Source organism: Bidens hawaiensis, unplaced genomic scaffold (assembly GCF_021521415.1).
Source record: "Bidens hawaiensis isolate Kalapana, Puna unplaced genomic scaffold, B.hawaiensis_p1.1 tig00044859_1, whole genome shotgun sequence".
Lineage (NCBI taxonomy): Eukaryota > Viridiplantae > Streptophyta > Magnoliopsida > Asterales > Asteraceae > Bidens > Bidens hawaiensis.
In genome coordinates this window covers 105,256-126,223 of record NW_027497983.1, presented here as the reverse complement: position 1 = coordinate 126,223, position 20,968 = coordinate 105,256, and the positions used below count along the sequence as shown (strand labels likewise).

Sequence of the window (20,968 nt, the reverse complement as noted above, 5' to 3'; positions counted from 1 at the left end):
GTTTTGGTAAAAGAGGAAAGTTATCACCTCGATTCGTTGGGTCTTTCAAGATAATTGATAGAGTTGGTAAAGTCGTTTACAAACTCGATCTTCCCAATGAACTCTCTAATGTTCACCCGACTTTTCATGTATCGAATCTAAAAAAGTGTCTTGCCGATGGTAATCTCCATATACCTCTCGATGAAGTTCACATCGACAAAACCATGCACGTTGTTGAAAAGCTGGTAGAAATTGTGGATTGTATGGATAAAGAAACGAAGTGTAGCCGAATTCTGTTAGTTAAGGTTTGTTGGGAATCTAAACGTGGTGCTACAGTTACTTGGGAACATGAAGATCATATGAAGATCAAGTATCCTCATATTTTTGTGGCAGTTTCACCTTAATTTTGGGAAGAAATATCCAAAAGTAGGGAATACTGTAACATTCGTTTTTTACGTTTTCGTTGTACCCGACTCGTACTATCATTCGGCTCTTGATTTATTAATAAAAGTGTTCTTTTAGTTTGTGTATTGATTAATCATTGTTGCAGCAGCTGCGCATCAGCTCGTTTAACTCTACTGTTACAGCTCGTTTGGATTCGTTTAAGCTCGTTTATCATCTAAACTCTATCCTAAATATGTTTTAATTCAAATTCAAGTTACTAGAATGTTATTAGATGAAATCCTAACTCAAATCAACCATCTTTATCTCGAAATCCGTCAAGTTTTATCTTTAATTGGTGTTATCTTATCATTTGTTCAAAGTTTAAAGGTGGGCTATCTCTAAATTAGTGATAAACAGAACATTGAATCCAATTCCTATATAAAGAGAGGTAGTAGTTCGTTCATAACTTGCATCTCAACTCAGCAATCTCCTCCTCTCTCACGAATTCAAGTTATATTTCAAGTGTTATTCAAGAGTTGACCACACAAAGTAAAACAAGCCTCTTTAATCATTATCAATTAGTTCCTCTTTCAATTGATGGGTAAGTTTATGATTTTATGATTTGTTATAAATCCTAGAATGAAAACCTTCAATCAATTTAAAAGAATTGAGGGATTTCATGTTCGGTTTTATTAAAATCAATCTAGGGTTTATATTAGAAACTAATTTGGGGCTTTTCAATTGCAATAAGTATGGACCCGAATTAGCTTCTGACTTTTCAAAATTTTATGCTTATAAATAATTTTTGGATGTGTTGATCCGAATTCGACCTCATAATGACATTTGGACCGACTACGAACTGAACATTCATTTAAATTTGTTTTTTTTTTCATTTTTAGTTTAAAATCAGATTTTATAATTAATTTTGGCTTGTTTTCGTTTTATTTTAACTTTGAAATATTTACCTGATTTTAGGAAATCATCAAGTTCGGTTTGGTCAGCTCGCTTAAGTCGGTTTCTTCCATATTTTTATCTTCTTTCACTTGCCACTTTTTAAGGAGAGTAAATCACATCCCCCTTTGTTTTTATTATTTTGGGGACAACATGTATTATATAAATCTCGATGTTATTATTTCACATCCTCAAATACAATTCTAATATATGCGTTTCGTGTATTACTCAATTAATTGTTAACATGAAAGGCGATTATTTGTTTATGTTTTATTGTTGGTGGCCTCATCCTCATTAGTAAGATCTTACGCCATCCTAGTAGCTTGACCCAGTGTCATGATGAACGGATTATTATTTGTATTGTTGCAATTTAATTGTTGTAGTTACGTTTCTGCATAAAGAATTGTTTTTTTTATTATATCTATTAAATTATGTTTTTGCTCACCAACCTTGTGATGATAAAATTATTTTCATACATGTTGTAGGTTATCATCTTGGATAGTTGAACATAAGCAAGTAGTTGGATACCTTTAGGCAATCAAGAAAATAAACATTTATTTGAATTTTGTTTTATTTTGGATAATGTTTTGTTTTGAATTATGTGATGTACTCGGATTATTTAAAATTAAATAATTAGTTATTGTCATTATGTTAATGTTAGTGTCTTGTGAGCTACTGCACAATCAGTTACGCCCCGGTATTCCGCCATAGGTTGGGGTGTGACAGATTGGTATCAGAGCGGAAAGCTATAAGATTGGTGGTTAGAAAAACGAACTTGTAGCATGCTTAGGGCTCCATACGTGCTTATGTGCTACCCTAATTGTTTTATGGGGAAAGTGAATATGGGGCTGTTACACATCTAACTTAGATGTGAAACCCATCAAAACTACGTAGTTTTGATTAAATCTAATTAAATCCTTTATTTCCTATATTCCCTTTCATCATTCTAACCCTAATTGTACTTGTACAATACGTTGCTTCAGTACGGTGGCCGTCTTCTTCTTTCTCTAATCCTTTGGTGAACTCATTGCATGTAACTGATCAAACTGATTAAGGTTTGAACACATGCATTCCTTTCATTATTATTATCAATTAAAATCAAAGTCACTTATTTGTTTTTAGTTTGGATCGTGAGCATGCCCTTTCAATTTGGAATATCGATTTTCTTTTTTTTTTTACACAACTAATTTGTTTTACGTCAATTAAAATCAAAGTCACTTATTTGTTTTTAGTTTGGATCGTGAGCATGCCTTTTCAATTTGGAATATCGATTTTCTTTTCCTTTTTTTACACAACTAATTTGTTTTACGTCAGAATCAAAGATGCTTGTGAGCATAGAATTAATATGCTCTATTTATCTAGCATATAATTGATCCTGCTAATATTTATGGTACCAAATCGGTATCGAATTCGGTACCGGTACCAGTAGGTACGGGTACCAATCGGTACCCGTACTGAAAACGCTCATCCGTAATCCAATCACAGGTCAAATGGTTGTCGTTCCGCGGATTATGGATCCTGCTAATATGCTCCATAGGGCTGATATCAATTTTGGATGGTTCCTGCTGAATTGGATCACCATGTCATTATGTGCCTGCATTCTATTATATTGTAAAAGTTACTGTCAAATGTTCATGTATCTTTGTTATCATTGTAATGACATGTTTAATAACAACTTATTACATTTTGGCCATGCAAGTTGTTTCATATTAATTTCCTTATTTTCGTTCCTTGAATATGAATAAACTATATCGTAATTCGTTTCGTGTTAAGACATCAAATTTGACTGAGTGCCTTGTTTTTACTCTTTATGACCACCTAACTGATTATTTGACTTTTGACTAAACTAACATAATTCCACATGTAAGAGTGACCAAGAATTGGTTAAAATACAATAGCATTTTAAATTGGTACACTTTCGTGACCATCATTTTAAATTGCTCCTTTATGACCTGCTTTAATTGCTCATCTTTTACCAGTTTCATTGTAAAAATATATTCACCAGTTGAATATATTATGAGAAAAGAAAACCAAAATCTTAGCATCTGCTGAATTTATAATCAAGCACTACAATACTCAAATAACCAAACACATCAAAAGTATCTTCAAAGTCTTTTCATAAATTATCATTCTCTTGTAAAGAATCTTTCTCCTAAAAAAGAATATAAAATATGTAAATTATATTTACTAAAAAGTTTCTCATTAATAACTAATAAACATAAAACCTTCTTTTTATTGCTCATTAATAACTAATAAACGTAATACCTTCTTTTTCGGGCATCCTGTGATGTAATGACCAAATCCCTTACAGTATGAACATTGTCTTTTTTTTGATGTTTCTATGGAAGATTTGATTCTAGTTGCACTTTTAGGACGACCTTTGGTCTTAGTATTAACTTGTGGATCACGAATAGAAATTTGAGGCATCATGTGTACTTGCGAACTTCCCTCATTAGAATCTTTTGAAGTAGCCTCTGACTGTTTTGACTTTGTTCGAATATATTGTTCTTCTAAAAACTTCAACAATATGGCATTTAGTTTTTTCATCTCAGATGGAGAGTCTCTTGCTTGCTCAGTCGCTTTTCTAAAATTTGATTGAACACACCATAAAGTTAATGCACTGACTTCATTCCCACTATGAATGTCTTTGAGCCCAATAGTGCAACCATCCAACTTATACCTAGTATCAAGTGTCTACCTAGGTAAGATATAATGATCCGAGAGGGTTTAAACATTTTTTTTTCTTCAAGACATATAAGATATGCTTGCATAACATTCCATATGTTTCAAACTTTGCACATGAACAAGTAACATCTAACTTATCTGAGAGACGAAAGTTAACAGTTCTCCAATATATTTTATCAATATTCAATTGGCCGACCTTATATTTGGTTTCTTCTAAACTCTTGCTTATTGTCTGATGAGTTAACTTGAAGGTAGCGTGGGTCAATTCCTTCATTAATACATCAAATAGCGACTTAGTATAACGTGAACCGGCTTTTGCCTCTATCGGATTGATAGAAGATAAATTCGGCTTGGAATTCATGGTCCTGAAGTCTTCATCTTCTTCGGCGACCCGCCGAGCCTCAACAGCTTTATCATATTGTGCTACAAACTCATTCAACATGGTATTCGAGTTTACATATCCATCAAAAAAGAATGAATGCTCTTGCTTCTTCCACTTGATGTCATGCCAGCAAAAAAACAATCTTTCAAGAAGGCATTAGCCCAATATTTACGTTGGTTATACATATCCGTTATCCAACTGCCACTTTGAAAGTTATATTTACTACATAAATATTCCCAACGAGTTTCAAAATATTCAATTGTATCACTTTTTTTCCACTGATTGTGTGACTCTTCAGAGTCACTATATTGAACTTTAAGAGGTCGAAGATGCTCGGTCTCATGTCTCTTAATATGCCATGAACAATAACGATGTCGAGTTTTTGGAAAAACTGTTTTTATTGCGTTGCAAATAGCTTTATCTTGATCGGTAATTATCGCCGATAGATTCTTATCAAACATGCACTTTAAGAAATTTTGAAATAACCATTCAAATGTATCTTGTTTCTCATTTTCCTATAGTGCACCACCAAAAAGTATGGACTGCCCATGATGAATAACCCCGACAAATGGGGCAAATGGCATCTTAAATTTGTTGGTCATGTAAGTGACATCAAACACAACAACATCACTAAATTTTATATACAAATCTCTTGATCTCCCATCAGCCCAGAAAATATTTCGTGGAGAGCCATCATCAAATAAATCCACAACAAAATAAAGGTTAGGATATCTTGAAAATGTTTAATAAGCCCATAAAACTCCTTACCTTTGTATTGTTTTCGTTGTTCGGATAAGACGTCGGAACATTGTTTTGATGTAACATCATTTTCATGTGGATTTTTCATGGTATTTATGACTTTCTTGATTTGACAAGGTTTCAATCCAGATTGACTTAGTTCCGCCATTAGAGATTTGCAAACCAATGAGCAGTGAAATTTCCCATGAGAACGGTGTTTCATTACTTTGGTTGGAGTAATGGTCAGTTCATGATTGTGTGAATCGTTAAAAATATCCACGAACCATTTCCCATAACCTTTTGAAATTCGAATACATGCCTTACATCCGGTTCTTAAATCTCTACGACGTTTTTTAACATCTCCCGTGGAACTTTTACACTTCAAATCTTTAAAACCTTCTTTGTTGCACACATAGTATTTTCGGTAATGCTCATTTGTTGTCTTATTTTTATAAGCCGTATTCATACGTATTCCAAATCCATGTGAAAATGCATAGCGATTGTAGAAATCATAAGCATCATCAGCAGTATCGAAAACCTTTCCCATTACATCTTTAGCCTCTTTCTCATACCTAGAATCAATGTCTGTTTCAACATCTGAATCGCTATTATTGACCAAAAGCCCTTCTGAATCAATACAATCAATTAGATTTGTTTCAAAAAGTTGTTCATGGATTTGTAAATCCATTGGTTTGTATCTGTCACACATCAACAAAAAATAAACATTGATTCTGATGTAAATCAAATTACATTCTAGATAAATAGAGCATATTAATTGATCGTACATGCTCACAACACATCTGTGAGCTTTTATCAATTATATGCTAGATAAATAGAGCATATTAATTCTATGCTCACAAGCATCTGTGATTCTGACGTAAAACAAATTAGTTGTGTAAAAAAAGAAAAGAAAATCGATATTCCAAATTGAAAGGGCATGCTCACGATCCAAACTAAAAACAAATAAGTGACTTTGATTTTAATTGATAATAATAATGAAAGGAATGCATATGCGTTCAAACCTTAAATTAGTTTGATCAGTTACATGCAATGAGTTCACCAGAGGATTAGAGAAAGAAGAAGACGGCCACCGTACTGAAGCAACGTATTGTACAAGTACAATTAGGGTTAGAATGATGAAAGGGAATATAGGAAATAAAGGATTTAATTAGATTTAATCAAAATTACGTAGTTTTGATGGGTTTCACATCTAAGTTAGATGTGTAACAGCCCTATATTCACTTTCTCATTGTTTTATTATATTTTATTGCCTTAGCTTGTTTAACTAATTACTTGAATTTTAAATAATTGATCTCCGAGGTTATCCTCATCTTCAAAATTATTTTCAAACTTTAGATACAAATTGTATATTTTCAATTTGAAAAGATTTAGAAGAAAAACAAATTAAAGAAAAGGAGGAGATGCAAAAAAAAAAAAAAAAAAAAAAAAAAAACTTGCTTTTCTCTTTTCATAAATAAACTAGGAACACAGTTTGAGAGAACCAATTCTGCAAAAGTAGCAGTAGTTTAGTGACCATTTTGGCAACACTCACAAAAACATTTTAAACCATATAAACTTCCAACAGCACACACAAACACACACTTGATCCAAAACTCACAGCTCCCTCCAAACCACACACACACACAATGTCCTTGAAACTCTTAACAAATCCACTCCATTCATCATCATCATCATCATCATCTTCAAAATCACCGTTCACAAGCTTGTTATCCTTCCGCAAGCCTAATAACATTCTTCTCCGATGGCAGCAGTCTAAGGTAATCGTACTCTCGCGTTCGCGATTGACGCTTAGGGCTGGTGTGAAGGAAGATGTTGACGTGGAGAAGAAGGTGCGTACTGATTGGCCCAAGGTGTCCGCGGTTTTGTTCGATATGGATGGAGTGCTGTGCAACAGTGAAGAGGCCTCAAGGTTGGCTGGAGTTGATGTGTTTGCGGAAATGGGGGTGAAGGTTACCGTTGAAGATTTCGTGCCCTTTATGGGTACCGGTAAGTCGATTAATTCAGTTTTAGTAGCATATTAATCATAGATTTTGTTTAATGTTTCTGTTAAATTGCCCTAACTTGATATTCTGGTTAGGTTTTAAATGTGAATGAAGTTACAAACTAAGCGGTTAAGTTAATGCGCAAAAATATCGGATATCGCCGTGGGATTTAAGTTTTAATCTCACGCTGAAATATACAAAGCAATTTAGCACTAGCAATTCAGTATACTATCCTACCATTTACAAATTAACCTTTTGCAACTTGCAAAACACTAACAATTGTAGCAAGTAGGATGTTTTTTTTTTGAATAAGATTTGTACTTGTATTAGACTTTTTTTAACCTTAACTTGTCTTTTACATTCCCACACGCTACTGGTAGATAATCGAGTATTTTATATTTTGGAACAGGTGAAGCAAACTTTCTTGGTGGTGTTGCTAAAGTGAAGGGTGTTGCAGAATTTAACCCTGAGGTGGCCAAGAAGCGGTTTTTTGAGATATATCTAGATAAGGTGATCGAACTACAACATTTCTTCCTCTTTTAAATTTTTTGCATGAGAAGATTTGTATTTTGTTGTCTTAAAGTGAACATTTTTGTTTTGAATTCCGTTTAACTAATTCTGAATTTTAATATCTTATGTAGTATGCAAAACCAAATTCTGGAATAGGGTTTCCTGGTGCACTTGAACTTATTACTGAGGTATTTTGGGCCAACAATACAAGTTTGATATTTTTACTTTCTACCTTGGTGATGCATCTTCTAATTATGACATTAACAGTGTAAAAATAGTGGACTCAAAGTGGCGGTAGCCTCTAGTGCTGACAGAATCAAAGTTGATGCAAACTTGGCTGCTGCTGGCTTACCATTGTCAATGTAGGTTTTCTTCGTTATAATTGATTGTTTTGACTTAAATTTTGCTTTTACTTGCTACCAGATAACAGTTCAAATCCACCATGCTAAATCCCATTATCATAATTTCTTCTCTTTTTGTTACTCTCAGTTTATCATCTTTTAGGATTAAAGTGCTTACAAGTTATTAGAAGTTCATTATCAACAAGGAGATTTACCATCTTTTTTTCTTGAATCTTAATAGTTGTACCCATTTTCCAGCTTATTTTAGTTTCATCATATCAGGTTTGATGCTATTGTGTCTGCTGATGCTTTTGAAAACTTGAAACCTGCTCCTGACATATTCATAGCTGCCTCCAAGATTTTGAATGTCCCCCCAAGTGAGGTAAACCTGTGTTTTAGGATCTTCTATTTTTTATGGTATCTCATTTCAGGCTATAATATTCTATTCCCTTTTTTAAGTTTTTGAACAAATCCTGTACATAAGTTTGAAAGTTTCGATTGATATATATGATTGACAGGTTTATCCAAAATTATGAGCATTAACTTGAAAATTTCCAGTATTTTACATATTCTTTCTCCTGTTACATTTTACATAAGGGTAAAATTTCCTGCTTTGAAAATTGAGTTGAAATTTCATTTGAGCACATTGATATTTTTATCTTTGCCTAAGGGGTCCTTCCCCCCCCCATATTATTCATATTCCCACTTATTTTCTCAGTGTCTTGTAATCGAAGATGCATTAGCTGGCGTGCAAGCTGCCCAAGCTACACAAATGAGGTAAAGGTGTTTGATCTTTCTTCAATTCAAGTTATCAAGTTGATTTGTCAGCACATATTCACATTTTTAACATGTAGAGTCTTATTGCACTTAATTTTATTTGGTATGACCACATGATTTCTATTTAAAGCATTCTTACTTTAGGTTGGAGGTGGCAACTTCGACCAATTTACCTAAAACTGATCTATTTAAGTTATATATTATCGCCAATGGTTTAAACGGGTTGAGTGTGCCAAGTGTATTGAAATGTACCTCATAAACTGAACTATAGTTTTGGTGGTATAGTTTTTGCGATTATATTTAATGTATATTAATAAAAAGGTGTTAATTTAAGTACATATAAGTTTAACCGTGAGTGCATATTCTGATTGCAGGTGCATAGCTGTGACAACAACATTGTCTGAAGATACCTTAAATGAAGCTAAACCATCACTGATCAGAAAGAATATAGGAACTATTTCACTTGAAGATATCCTTGGTGGTGGCTCTAGTTACAGTAGTATGTAGTTCTGAAAATGATATTGTAACTCCATTTTTCATTCAAATCATTGACATTACTTTTCAATGTTGATGCTACTTTTCATTCAGTAAGCAAGACTTGTTTATGCTTTGTAATGGATGCATGTTACATTTGATGTTTTCTTCTTTTCTGCTGAACATAACCTGAGGATTGCATGATTATTCATTTGTATGTTTGTTATGTGATTTGATGAATTTTTTCTAGCTGCTAATATAGATATACAGTGAGTAATTTGATTCTTATTTGGCCTTATGTAGTCTCTGATGACTGTACATTGCAGATGCAAAGATGCAGGGTTCTCAATCAGTTAACAATTCAGAAGAAATGTCATCTGTGCTCAAGGAAAATACAAAGGTTTCCTCTGTTGGCGGGTAAGACAGTTCTATTAAAAAAAAAAAACTGATGAGTTAATTTATGATGCTAAGCTATTTAAATCAACATTTGTTCATTTTTGATTGAAAGTCCTCTTATCTATCTTCACTTTATTTTTTATTTTTAAAATTTTATTAAATTTCATATATTAAGCCTGTGATTCTGAAGAGTAGCCTTACTTATGCAAATTATGTTGCTTATGTTAGTTATCTGAATTATGCTAAAGGCTATTCAATATGATAGTTGCAGAACTAATCCACAAACAGGTTGCAGGGTACACGGCGACAAATTATAAGATATGGAAGCTTGGGAATTGCACTATCCTGTCTCTATTTTACAGTTACAAACATGAAGGTAAGGCCAATTTGGGTTGTTATGTTAACTGGAAACTGGTTAAACCTAAAAGATTAACTATGAAGGGAATATGCCAACAAGCTCAAACTCATTCAAAGTATAATTAAATGCATTAAACCCCCTATTATAATCGATTTACCAAATAAGTTTGATAGGTGTTAACATATTAGAAGAATTAAATTTTCTAATCATATTTAACATATTAATAATTTATTATTTTGTAACTTTGTGTTATTGCAGGCCATGCAACATGCATCCCCGAAGGCTATCTGGAACTTGTTATTTGGGAGCAGCAGTCCACCCTTTGGACAGAGTGAAGGTTTGGATCTGTGGTTAAAGCTTCAATTTGATGTTATGATATCAGCATGTTTACAATCTGATAAAACATATTACAGAAATTCATATTACTTTAATTTCCTAGTTGGTTTCTTTGTTATGCAGATGGAACTCGGTCTGCAAGAATCCAGCAATTTATTAATTATATATCAGATGTAGAAAGCAAGTAAATAAGAAAGCCCTTTTGCTTGCTACAATAATTTTCAGATATTTATTAGAGCTTCCTCATTCCGAACTGTCCATATGCTGAACTTTTGTGTTAAAACTTGAAAGGGGAAACGCCACACAAGTTCCGGAGTTTCCATCTAAGCTTGATTGGCTAAACTCAGCTCCTCTTCAGCTACGCAGGGTAAACAATGTTTCTGTTGTTTATAAAATGGCTTCACATGTTTATGCTTTCTTTTCGTCTATTAATAAGTAGCCATATATTTCTTGGAGTATAATGGATAACTTTTTTTAACTTCAAAGTTCACATGTATATTCAGTTTTTGAGTATTTTGATAAGTATATAAAACCTAGAAGCACTAGAGATCTTTGGAAACATACTGTTTTCTAAATGTGAAACCTTTGCTTATTTGTTCTTAAATTTAATATATGAAATACAAACGTTATGCACAAATGTTAAACGCGTGTTGCTTTTGAACAGGATTTGAAAGGAAAGGTGGTTCTGCTGGACCTTTGGACCTATTGCTGTATAAATTGTATGCATGTGCTCCCTGATCTAGAGTTTTTGGAGAAGAAGTATAAAGATACGCCGGTAAGTGTACTACATCTCCTAATCAGAGTATCTATGTATTTTTAGAAACCCAACTTTACTCAAGCCTTTGGTTTAAGTTTTAACCAGTCCAGAATTTAGTGTGAGAAAAGTAATAATGTTTATATCGATAAATTATAGTTACATAATTATTAACGTTTTCTTTTGTGCAGTTCAGCGTGATTGGAGTGCACTCTGCCAAGTTTGACAATGAGAAAGACTTGGAAGCAATCCGGAATGCTGTACTGCGTTATGGAATAACTCATCCAGTAAGCTATTTGTTTGTTGTATGTTACCTTATAAATCATTTTCTGTTATCGTTATTGCAAGTAAATCTGCGATTATCATATTGAACCAGGTTGTTAATGATGGAGATATGTATATGTGGAGAGCGTTAGGTATAAATTCATGGCCCACATTTGCTATTATTGGACCAACTGGTAAACTCCTTGCACAGCTAGCAGGTGAAGGCCGACGAAAGGTATTGATTTCTTGTTATGTTACATACATATATGTTTCATTATCTTCATTTTTATGTTTAGATCAGTTAATTATATTTTTTTATTATTTTACATGACACCGCCCTAAAAGGATCTTGATGATTTGGTGGAAGCAGCTCTGTTATTTTATGGAAAAAGAAAGTTATTAGACAGCACACCAATTCCTCTAAGTTTGGAGAAGGATAATGATCCTAGGTTGTTAAAGTCACCACTGAAGTTTCCTGGAAAGCTGGCAGTTGATGTATTCAACAAACGCCTCTTCATTTCAGACAGTAACCATAACCGAATAGTAGGTTATTTCATAATAGTGACTGTTTATTTGTTATAATTTTTAAGTTATAAATGTAATTTGGACTGAATTGCAGGTGGTAACTGATCTGGATGGGAATTTCCTGGTTCAAGTTGGGAGCAGTGGAGAAGAAGGTCTACATGATGGCAACTTTGACACTACAATGTTCAACCGCCCACAGGTCCACCTCACATAAAACATCTCACTTTTAGTTATAAGTTTCTTAATTGGGTGTGGTTTATAATGCATTTGGGCTTTCATATACCATCATGTTTTGGTTGATGCAAAAAGAGTAACTGCTTATGTTTGTTTTCATTGTGTAGGTTTGGCATACAATGCCACTAAAAATCTTCTTTATGTTGCGGATACAGAGAACCATGCTTTGAGGTAGAATAATATTTTAATTGTACATATATTTTTTGTTATCTGTTTTGGTTAACTGTCAGTTCGTTTCTTGGATCTTATTGTGTACTCTAATTAAAAGATGAAATCTTTATTGCTCCTCAACTCCACATAATTTTGGTTTTGTAGGGTGATTGATTTTGTAAACGAGAGTGTGCAAACTCTGGCTGGAAATGGTACCAAAGGTTCAGATTATAAAGGGGGAGGAAAAGGAACCAGCCAGGCAAGATTTATGATCATTATCTTATCATAATTATACATTTTATTAGGTTCAACTTCTTTATTTTGATACCACATTTACTTTCGAGTAGACTTCCAAGAAACTGATAAGACTAGGTACATATAATAGAATGAAAATCTAGAAGAAAGTTTTTATATATATAAACTGTAGGCATTCTTTTAAACCAAAAATAAAGATGATTTTCAGCTTTTGAACTCTCCTTGGGATGTGTGTTTTGAGCCTGCAAGTCAGAGTGTGTACATCGCAATGGCTGGTCAACATCAGATCTGGGTGCATAGTACATTAGACGGAGTTACACGGGCTTTTAGTGGTGATGGTTATGAGAGAAACTTAAACGGGCCAAGGTAATGTACGGGTCTTTTGAACGGTTTAAACGGTCAGCCTGAGTTGGATTGACCTGTAACACTTTTTGTTCATTGTCTTCTTAATGCTTTTATGCAAAATTAGTATGTCAAATATGCTTACAAGAAGTTATATTATTTCAGTAAGAGTAAATTACGCTTTTGGTCTTTGTAGTTTGGTGTGTTTAACCCTTTCAGTCCAAAAATGAATCTTTTTGATAATTTATGCCCTCAGGTTTAAACTCTTAACCCTTTCAGTCCATTTTGCTAATCCCATCCATTTTTTTTGCTAAATCTTATCATGTGCTCCTCACAGGAGGGGCATTTTATTCTTTACCCATCCCTTGATTAAAACCAAATTCCTAATTAAGTAAATAAAGAGAAAAGAAACAAAATAAATCTTTTTATTAATTATTAATTTTATTATTATAACTATTATTTCTTATTATCATTTTTATTATATAATTATTATTAGTTCAATAATTATTTATTTTTAATATTATTATTGCTATTGTTATTCATTTTATTAGTATACTATCAATAAGTATATAAAATTATAGCTTTAACCATAACCGGTGTTCAAGAAAATCGAGCGAGCTTTCCTCTGCTCGTGCTCGGCTACAAACCAAACCAAGCCGCATGCTTGTTTACAAGCGAGCCGCTCCCTCTCTATTTTTATATATAAAGACTTGTCTTATATTAGTTAGTTACTCTTCTTTCACTTATTCTTTCTAGTGATTTATGTTTTTTTCTTTCAATTGAGATAGCTCTTCGACAACATCGTTTGCACAGCCATCTGGACTATCGTTATCGCCAGGTAATTGCTCACTGTAAAAGTCACACTTTACTAGTGCAGATTTATGAGTTACGTGGATACCTTGAGTTTATATTGTGGTTAACTGTTTCGGCTGTAGATGTGAAAGAGGCATACATTGCTGACAGTGAAAGTAGCTCTATTCGAGCACTCAATCTTCAAACAGGTGGATCAAGACTACTAGTTGGTGGTGATCCAGTATTTTCAGACAATTTGTTCAAGGTATATCTTCAATGCACTATTTGTATCTCATGTTAACGGGTCAAAATAGATACCTTTTTAGGTGCCCTTGCATATGCATTTCTATTGGTTAGTTATTGTTACCTTTTTATTCACAAGTAGCAAATTTCCATCTATGCTTTGATCAACTCTATTACTATTATAGTTTGGAGATTGTGATGGAACTGGTTCTGAAGTACTTCTTCAACACCCGTTGGGGGTCTTATGTGGAAAAGATGGGCAAGTTTATGTTGCAGATTCTTATAACCATAAGGTATGCCTAACTTAAAGAACATAATAAATTGTTTAAATTGTAAATTTGCTATTCGACTTTTCTAGTCAAACAAGCTACTTTTAAACTATAAAGTTGATTATATATATGCCAAATGATGGAAATAGTTATGAGCTAATGTTTACATGTATTGCAGATAAAAAGGCTAGATCCAGCTACTAAAAAGGTAAGTACAATAGCAGGCACCGGGAAAGCTGGATTTAAGGACGGAGCATCATTATCAGCTCAGGTTAGTAAACAAGCACTAAATAGTTATTGTATCGTATATGTTTACAGGTGTATACTATTAAAATCATAATCTTTTTTTAATAGATCCATTTAAGAGGTCTGTTAGCATTTTAGTACACTTTGGGTAGCTTTCGACTCATTTTAAGCTGAATCAAGTTTTTATATTGTACTCATTTGACCTGTTGATGATCAAGTATGTAGCCCAAATGGACCATATTAGGTGAATGGGTCAAATGTACCACCTTCATTTTGCATTAATACAAAATTATATTTCATGTTTATTATTTTTGTCAATGTGTCATAGTTTTGTTAATATTAAGGTAAACTGTACAAAGTAGCAACTTTTATTTTCATTACAATTTATAGCAACATACTTTATTTTTATATGCAAAACTGCTACTTTTGTTCTATTATTATTTATGCCTCTTATATGAAACCTGTAAAACTGATCTAGCAACTGTTAATGCTTGTCTTCAGCCACGTATAGAAAATGCTATCATGCAAAACTAATATATTGATTCAATTAAAATTATATTTTCTATTATTGTATCGTGCTAATGTTTAAACTTCTTCACCTACTTCAGTTTTTTTCAATTACATCAGTTATTTGTTTGTTGTATATTGTAGCTGTCAGAACCAGCTGGAATTGTTGAAGATGATACAGGTAATATTTTCTTCTAAATTTTCTAAACTTGTGTGACCTTATATATACGTGAATCATAACTAGTATAATTAAATTATGAAGTGTTGAGATAAAACTCATTAACAGACATAATAAATCATTTTTCTTATAACTGTCAGGGAGACTATTTATAGCTGATACAAACAACAGTCTGATTAGATATCTAGACCTCAACCAAAAAGATACACAACTTGTTACTTTTGAGCTAAAAGGAGTTCAACCTCCTGCACCAAAATCTAGGTCTCCAAGACGGCTTAGAAAACGAACTTCAGCTGACACGGAAACAGTTGTAATTGATGGCGGTTCATCCAACGAGGCTAACTTAAAACTTACAATATCTGTACCAGAAGGCTATCATTTCTCAAAGGTTCTCTCCTTCTGTGTGTACAGTCTCTGGTTGCATGTAGGGGTGTGCATGGGTCGGTTTTGCACCCAAACCAAACCAAAATCCGAAAATTCGGTTTTTTAAAACTCGTTTGGTTTCAATTTTCGGTTTTGCCATTTGGGCTTGCAATTTTTGAGCCAAAAAGGCCCAAAATCATGGATTAGGGCCTGAAATGTTGGACCTACATTTTTTTGTTAGTTAATGATTATTTGGTTATTAAACATTTGGGCCTAAAATTTGTAAGCTACGTCACTTCTAATTTTTTGTAGATCACTTAAAATTAAAAAAAAAAAAAAATCTGTAAGTTCAATAACGAAAGTCGGTTTTTCAGTTTTTATGGCCTCGATTTGATTATAAAGTCGGTTCGGTTTTTAAGGGTTAAGTTTGTCTTTTTTCGGTATTCGGTACATGCAAAACCAAAACCAAACCGGAAATTAACCAAACCGTCGGTTTTGGGTTGGGTTAGGTTATGTCGATTATTTCAGTTACATGATTATTCTGTTATTTCAGTTACGGGTGCATTTTTTCGATTTCATGCATGCCTCTATTTGGAGAATTAAATTTCAGTATTTCATCCCACAATGCTAAATATAGTCAAAGGTGGCAGTTGGAACAGGTTAAACTTTAATGGTTTCTTATAGGATCAAAAAGTTCAAAATTAGCATTCATAAGTAAAATCATTCATACACAAACAAATCATTTTAACTTTAAGCTTATCCTCACTTTAATTATTTTAATTTTTAATATGCAGGAAGCACGCTCCAGATTCAGTGTTGAAATCGATCCTGAAAATGCAGCGGTTGTTGAGCCTTTGGATGGGAATCTCAGTCCAGACGGAACTGCCATTCTACGTTTTAAAAGATCCACTCCTTCACCTATCACAGGTCGGGTTAGCTGTAAGGTATGCACTCCCCTATAAATACACTTGTTTGTTACTCCTATTCTATTAAAGTCTGCTCATTTAACTAGTTTTCTTAATCTTACATGTTCAACATGTTAATAAAATATAACCAAATATATGTATTGTGCAGGTATACTACTGCAAAGAAGACGAGATTTGTTTATATCAGTCTCTTGTTTTTGAAGTGCCGTTAAAAGAGGCATCTCCAGAAAATACTCCACAAGAGATCAAACTTCCTTTCGTTGTGAAGCCAAGATCCACAGAAAGCAGCTTACAGCTGCCGGTTGCTAAATGATCAAGAGTTGTAATGTGAGGAAGATCATGTTTAATGGGGCATATGGGCGTCTATATCTATATGCACATACATATGTATAAATATTAGAATCTCAGTGTATAGAATTACAGTTGCAAACTGTTTCTGCAGCCACTTGGCGTGCATCTGTAAACAAATTTGCTTAACCGTATACCTGTGTTCTAATTGGGTGGCAGCGGCAGACACAAAACATGCCTTTTAACACACCTTTTGGACCCGACGGGGTTTGAACCAACAACCTTTTAGTTGTTGGGCTACCGGTCAAAGTCTGCATAGCAACGTGGCTTTAAGAGGTTTTACAAATGATAACCAAAGCATAAGAGTAGAAAGATGGTTTTTGAGAACCGATTTTTTTACTTCGTTTTTCAGTGGTTGCTAAAATGAGCTATCTTACCATGCCTTTCTTTCCATGCAAATGTTAGCGGGTTTAAATAGTTTTGTGTTTCGAAACTTGCTTGAGAATCAGCTCGTAAATTAATAAGCCGAGCTGAGCCAACCTAGATAATAAAATTTCAAGCCGAGGTGAGCTTTTTAATGGGCTCACACAAGTTAATGAGGCTATTTTAGAAGCCCAACCTTTATGGTAAAAGAGACTTGTATATAGAGGTGGACAACAAAACCGGTTCCTGGAACCGGTTCGGTGGAACCGAACCGGAACCGAACCGGTTCCTACCCGTTTTTCGTAGGAACCGGTTCGGTTCCGTTTCAACCCGACGATCCGGAACCGGTTTGACATGTTTGGAGGTGGACCGGGTAGGAACCGGAACCGAACCGGAACCGGTTCTGGAACCGGTTCGACCGGAACCGGTTCGGAACCGGTTATAGCCGTTGGAGTGGTTCTAGCCGCTGGGAAACGGTTTTATGGCCGTTTTTTGACCGTTGGGGTCAAAAATGGTCGTTTTTTGGCTCCCCAAACACCCCACTACTAGTATAAATAGGTATTTGGTGTAATGGGTTCATCACAACACTCAAAACGCAAACCCGAACGCAAAAAAATACAAAAAACGCTATTACAACGTTCTGAGTTCTCTAATCTCTTGTTTTCTCTTCTTCTATATTCATATTTGTTGTTATGGCTGCCTCACAATCATCGGTTGGTCAAGGTTCCACCGCCGGACCAAGTTTCGTTCGTATTGTACATCATAATCGTAATCAAGAGATTTGGTGCAATTGGGATTTGGTTGAATTGAGTGACCATTCATTGAAGGCTCGGTGCAAGTTTTGTGGGATTTATTTAAACCCACTTTCGAATTCAAATTTGAAGAAACACATCGAAAGACCGTATTGCAGGGCGTTGAAACAGAACGTCGAGTCGCAACAAACGCAAATGGATAGTGAAGGCGGAATATTTACATACCAAATTAAGCGAGTTCAAGATCGTATGGCGAAGTTTGTGATTCAAGAAGCTTTGCCGTTTAGCCACTTCGACAACCCTCGCTTAACCGCCATGATTCGAGATACGCTTCAACCACAATACACTCACGTAAGTCGTCATACTCTTAAACGTTATTGTTTAAAATTGTGGAAGAAGGCCAAAGAGGTACTAATTGCATATTTTGAAAATATAAATACGGGAATAAACTTAACTACTGATGTTTGGTCGGCTCCACATGGTCTACCCGAATCTTATCTTTGTGTCACCGCTCATTGGGTAGAACCGTCATCGTGGGAAATGATGAAACGCACCATTGCTTTCGAACTCTTTGAGTATCCACATACGGGAGATAATTTGTTTGAAATTTTAGATTATGTTATAAAAACTTATAAACTAGAAAATAAAATATTTTCAATTGCATTTGATAACGCGTCGAATAATACATCGGCGGTTGATAAATTAAAATTAAAATATACGCCGATTTGCAATGGTGTATTTTTTCACTCAAGGTGTGTTGCACATATCATTAATTTAATCGTGCAAGACGGACTTGCTTCGGATGAGGTTACATCGGTTATAAACGATTTTAGAGTAATGCTACATGAAGTTTTTAAGAAAAGTAAAAAAAGACAAATGGATTATAGAAAATTTTGTAAAGATACGGGAAGAAAAGCTTTGGGAGCTAATTGGGATGTACCTCATCGATGGAATTCCACTTGCATAATGTTTCAAAGTGCTTTGAAACAAAGAGACACTTTACAAATGTTTCATTCTAGTCTTGCCGAGAATGATTTGGCAATCCCCTTTTCAAATGAGAAATGGGAAATTATCAATGACTTATCGACTTTTCTTGAAGTTTTTAAAACATCAACTACGAAACTATCGGGAACGTATTATCCGACAAGTCCCTTGGTTCTTTCGGAGTTATTTTTAATCGTTAACAATCTTAAAGAATTTGAAAATAAAAGTCCAATGTTTTCAAACATCATATTACCAATGAAGTTTAAATTAAAAAAATACTTTCTTGAATTGCCACCGATTTTTACTTGCGCCGCCGCTTTAAACCCAATGTTAAATGTTACGGGGGTTGAATGTGTGATAGACGAAATTTTTTCAGCCTTAGATATGCATGAAGTTGACCCAAACTTTTCAACAGAGACACAAAATGATTTTAACTTGAATTTTAAATTTATGTATGACTTTTATATAAATAAATATGGGTCAAACATACACATGCCTACGCCGGGGGGGTCTTCATTAAGTTCAAGTGCTCCTAGAGTACGAGACCCCATGATTAGCCTTATGAACACCGTTCGCAACGTAACGGCTAAAAAACAAAGGGGTAACACCCCTTCAAGCGAACTAGGAAGGTATAGTGCATATGATTTCTCTACCGGTTTATCCGAAGAGGAATATGGCACTTTTGATGTTTTGGCTTGGTGGAAGGTAAAGGAAACCGAGTTTCCGATTCTTGCTACCATGGCCCGTGATTTACTAACCGCCCAAGCTTCTACGGTAGCTTCGGAATCTGCTTTTTCTCTTAGTGGCAGGGTAATATCGGTGAGAAGAACAAGACTGAATTCGGAGTCGGTGGAGATGTGCATTTGCTTGAAGGATCACTTGGACTCAATCGATCGTGTTCAACACGTAACCACTCTGGAAGACGAAACACCACTTGATGTTCGAGTGCACGACGAACAAGAAGGCGTTTCTACAAGTAATTCTGATGAATAAGTCGTCACTCAATAATTACGACGAACAAGAAGGCTTTTCTAGAAATAATATGTCACAATTTTATATTTATAAGTTTAATGTTTTGTTAGTTTGTTTTTGAATATTTTAAAACATGTAACATTTTTTTTTTGAACTCCTTAAAGTAAATAAAATGAATTTTATGTTAATTGTTTTTTTTATTTAACATGTTATACAAATATGAGCAGCGGAAACGAAAAACGAAAAAAAAAATTATTTTTTACACTGTAACCGGTTGGAACCGGTTACAGTGTAAGAACCGGTTCCACCGGTTCCGGGTCCGAGGGTTGGGGAACCGGTTCGGTTCCCTAACCGGTTCGAACATGGAACCGGTTTAAACAGTGATGTTGACTAATGGAACCGGTTCTGAACCGGTTCCGGTTCCTTTGACCATCCCGATTTGATCACCTATACTTGTATATGCAAGAAGTATTATTCTGTTCTATACATGCTAGAAATAATTATTATCTTTTTTTTGGCACATGCAATAAATATAATTTTTTGAAACTTTAAAAGAAAAAAGAGTTGGCTTGAGATTTATTATAGCTTAGCTAAAGATTTAGCCTGTTAAAAGATTTCGAGTCGAGCTAGCTCGTTTAACCTCTCGAGTTGTTGTTGGCTTGGCTCGGTCTTTAAACGGTAAACTTCAAGCGATTGTTTGGGTTTTGGATATGAACTCCTGTCACCGGTTGCAAGACAACCGTTGTAAGATATGGTTTAATATTTTTCATTATGCAGATAGTTATGGGAGGTGAATTAGCAATTGATTAATCGAACATGAATTAAACACACGAGAATATTTGGCACAGCTCATCAATTTTATGAATCAATAAACTAACTCAAAACTTGATCAATTCTACATAAATCTAACATAAATTCTTTGGTGTTATATAGAAAACCGATTACAATAGACAAAAACACGAACTCTTGTTTATCTATTAAATAAAAACCATTCTCTATCTAATAAATAAAGTAGATAATTATCTTTAATTGCAATATATAGCTAATGTTTTTGAACCATTCGCGCAAACCGGTCCCAACTTCCCGACCCATAACTCGGGTTCGAGAATTAATTTCAACAGATATACCTAACCAGGTGCTAGCCGAAATCATTTAATTAGCCCAGCACTCCTTAAAGTTTATGTTAA

The 20,968-nt window shown here is 34.2% G+C and overlaps 1 protein-coding gene and 1 pseudogene across 1 annotated transcript; one reads left to right on the top strand and one right to left on the bottom strand.

Annotated features, from left to right (window-relative positions):
- Window positions 1-3,430: 3,430 nt before the first annotated feature.
- On the bottom strand, window positions 3,431-5,807 carry LOC143595284 (protein FAR1-RELATED SEQUENCE 5-like; annotated as a pseudogene).
- Window positions 5,808-6,765: 958 nt separating this feature from the next.
- Window positions 6,766-16,697, top strand: LOC143595286 (protein SUPPRESSOR OF QUENCHING 1, chloroplastic-like). Its single transcript, XM_077074339.1, has 28 exons — window positions 6,766-7,126; window positions 7,532-7,632; window positions 7,764-7,820; window positions 7,900-7,994; window positions 8,256-8,355; window positions 8,692-8,750; window positions 9,125-9,249; window positions 9,551-9,641; window positions 9,909-9,996; window positions 10,237-10,315; window positions 10,438-10,498; window positions 10,606-10,681; window positions 10,979-11,089; window positions 11,260-11,355; window positions 11,445-11,567; window positions 11,678-11,875; window positions 11,952-12,055; window positions 12,197-12,262; window positions 12,407-12,500; window positions 12,705-12,862; window positions 13,627-13,676; window positions 13,774-13,895; window positions 14,059-14,166; window positions 14,321-14,413; window positions 15,040-15,076; window positions 15,214-15,461; window positions 16,231-16,380; window positions 16,511-16,697. The coding sequence occupies exons 1-28, from the start codon at window positions 6,766-6,768 to the stop codon at window positions 16,673-16,675; spliced, it is 3,216 nt and encodes a 1,071-aa protein (XP_076930454.1). The 3' UTR covers window positions 16,676-16,697.
- The last annotated feature ends 4,271 nt before the right edge of the window (window positions 16,698-20,968 follow it).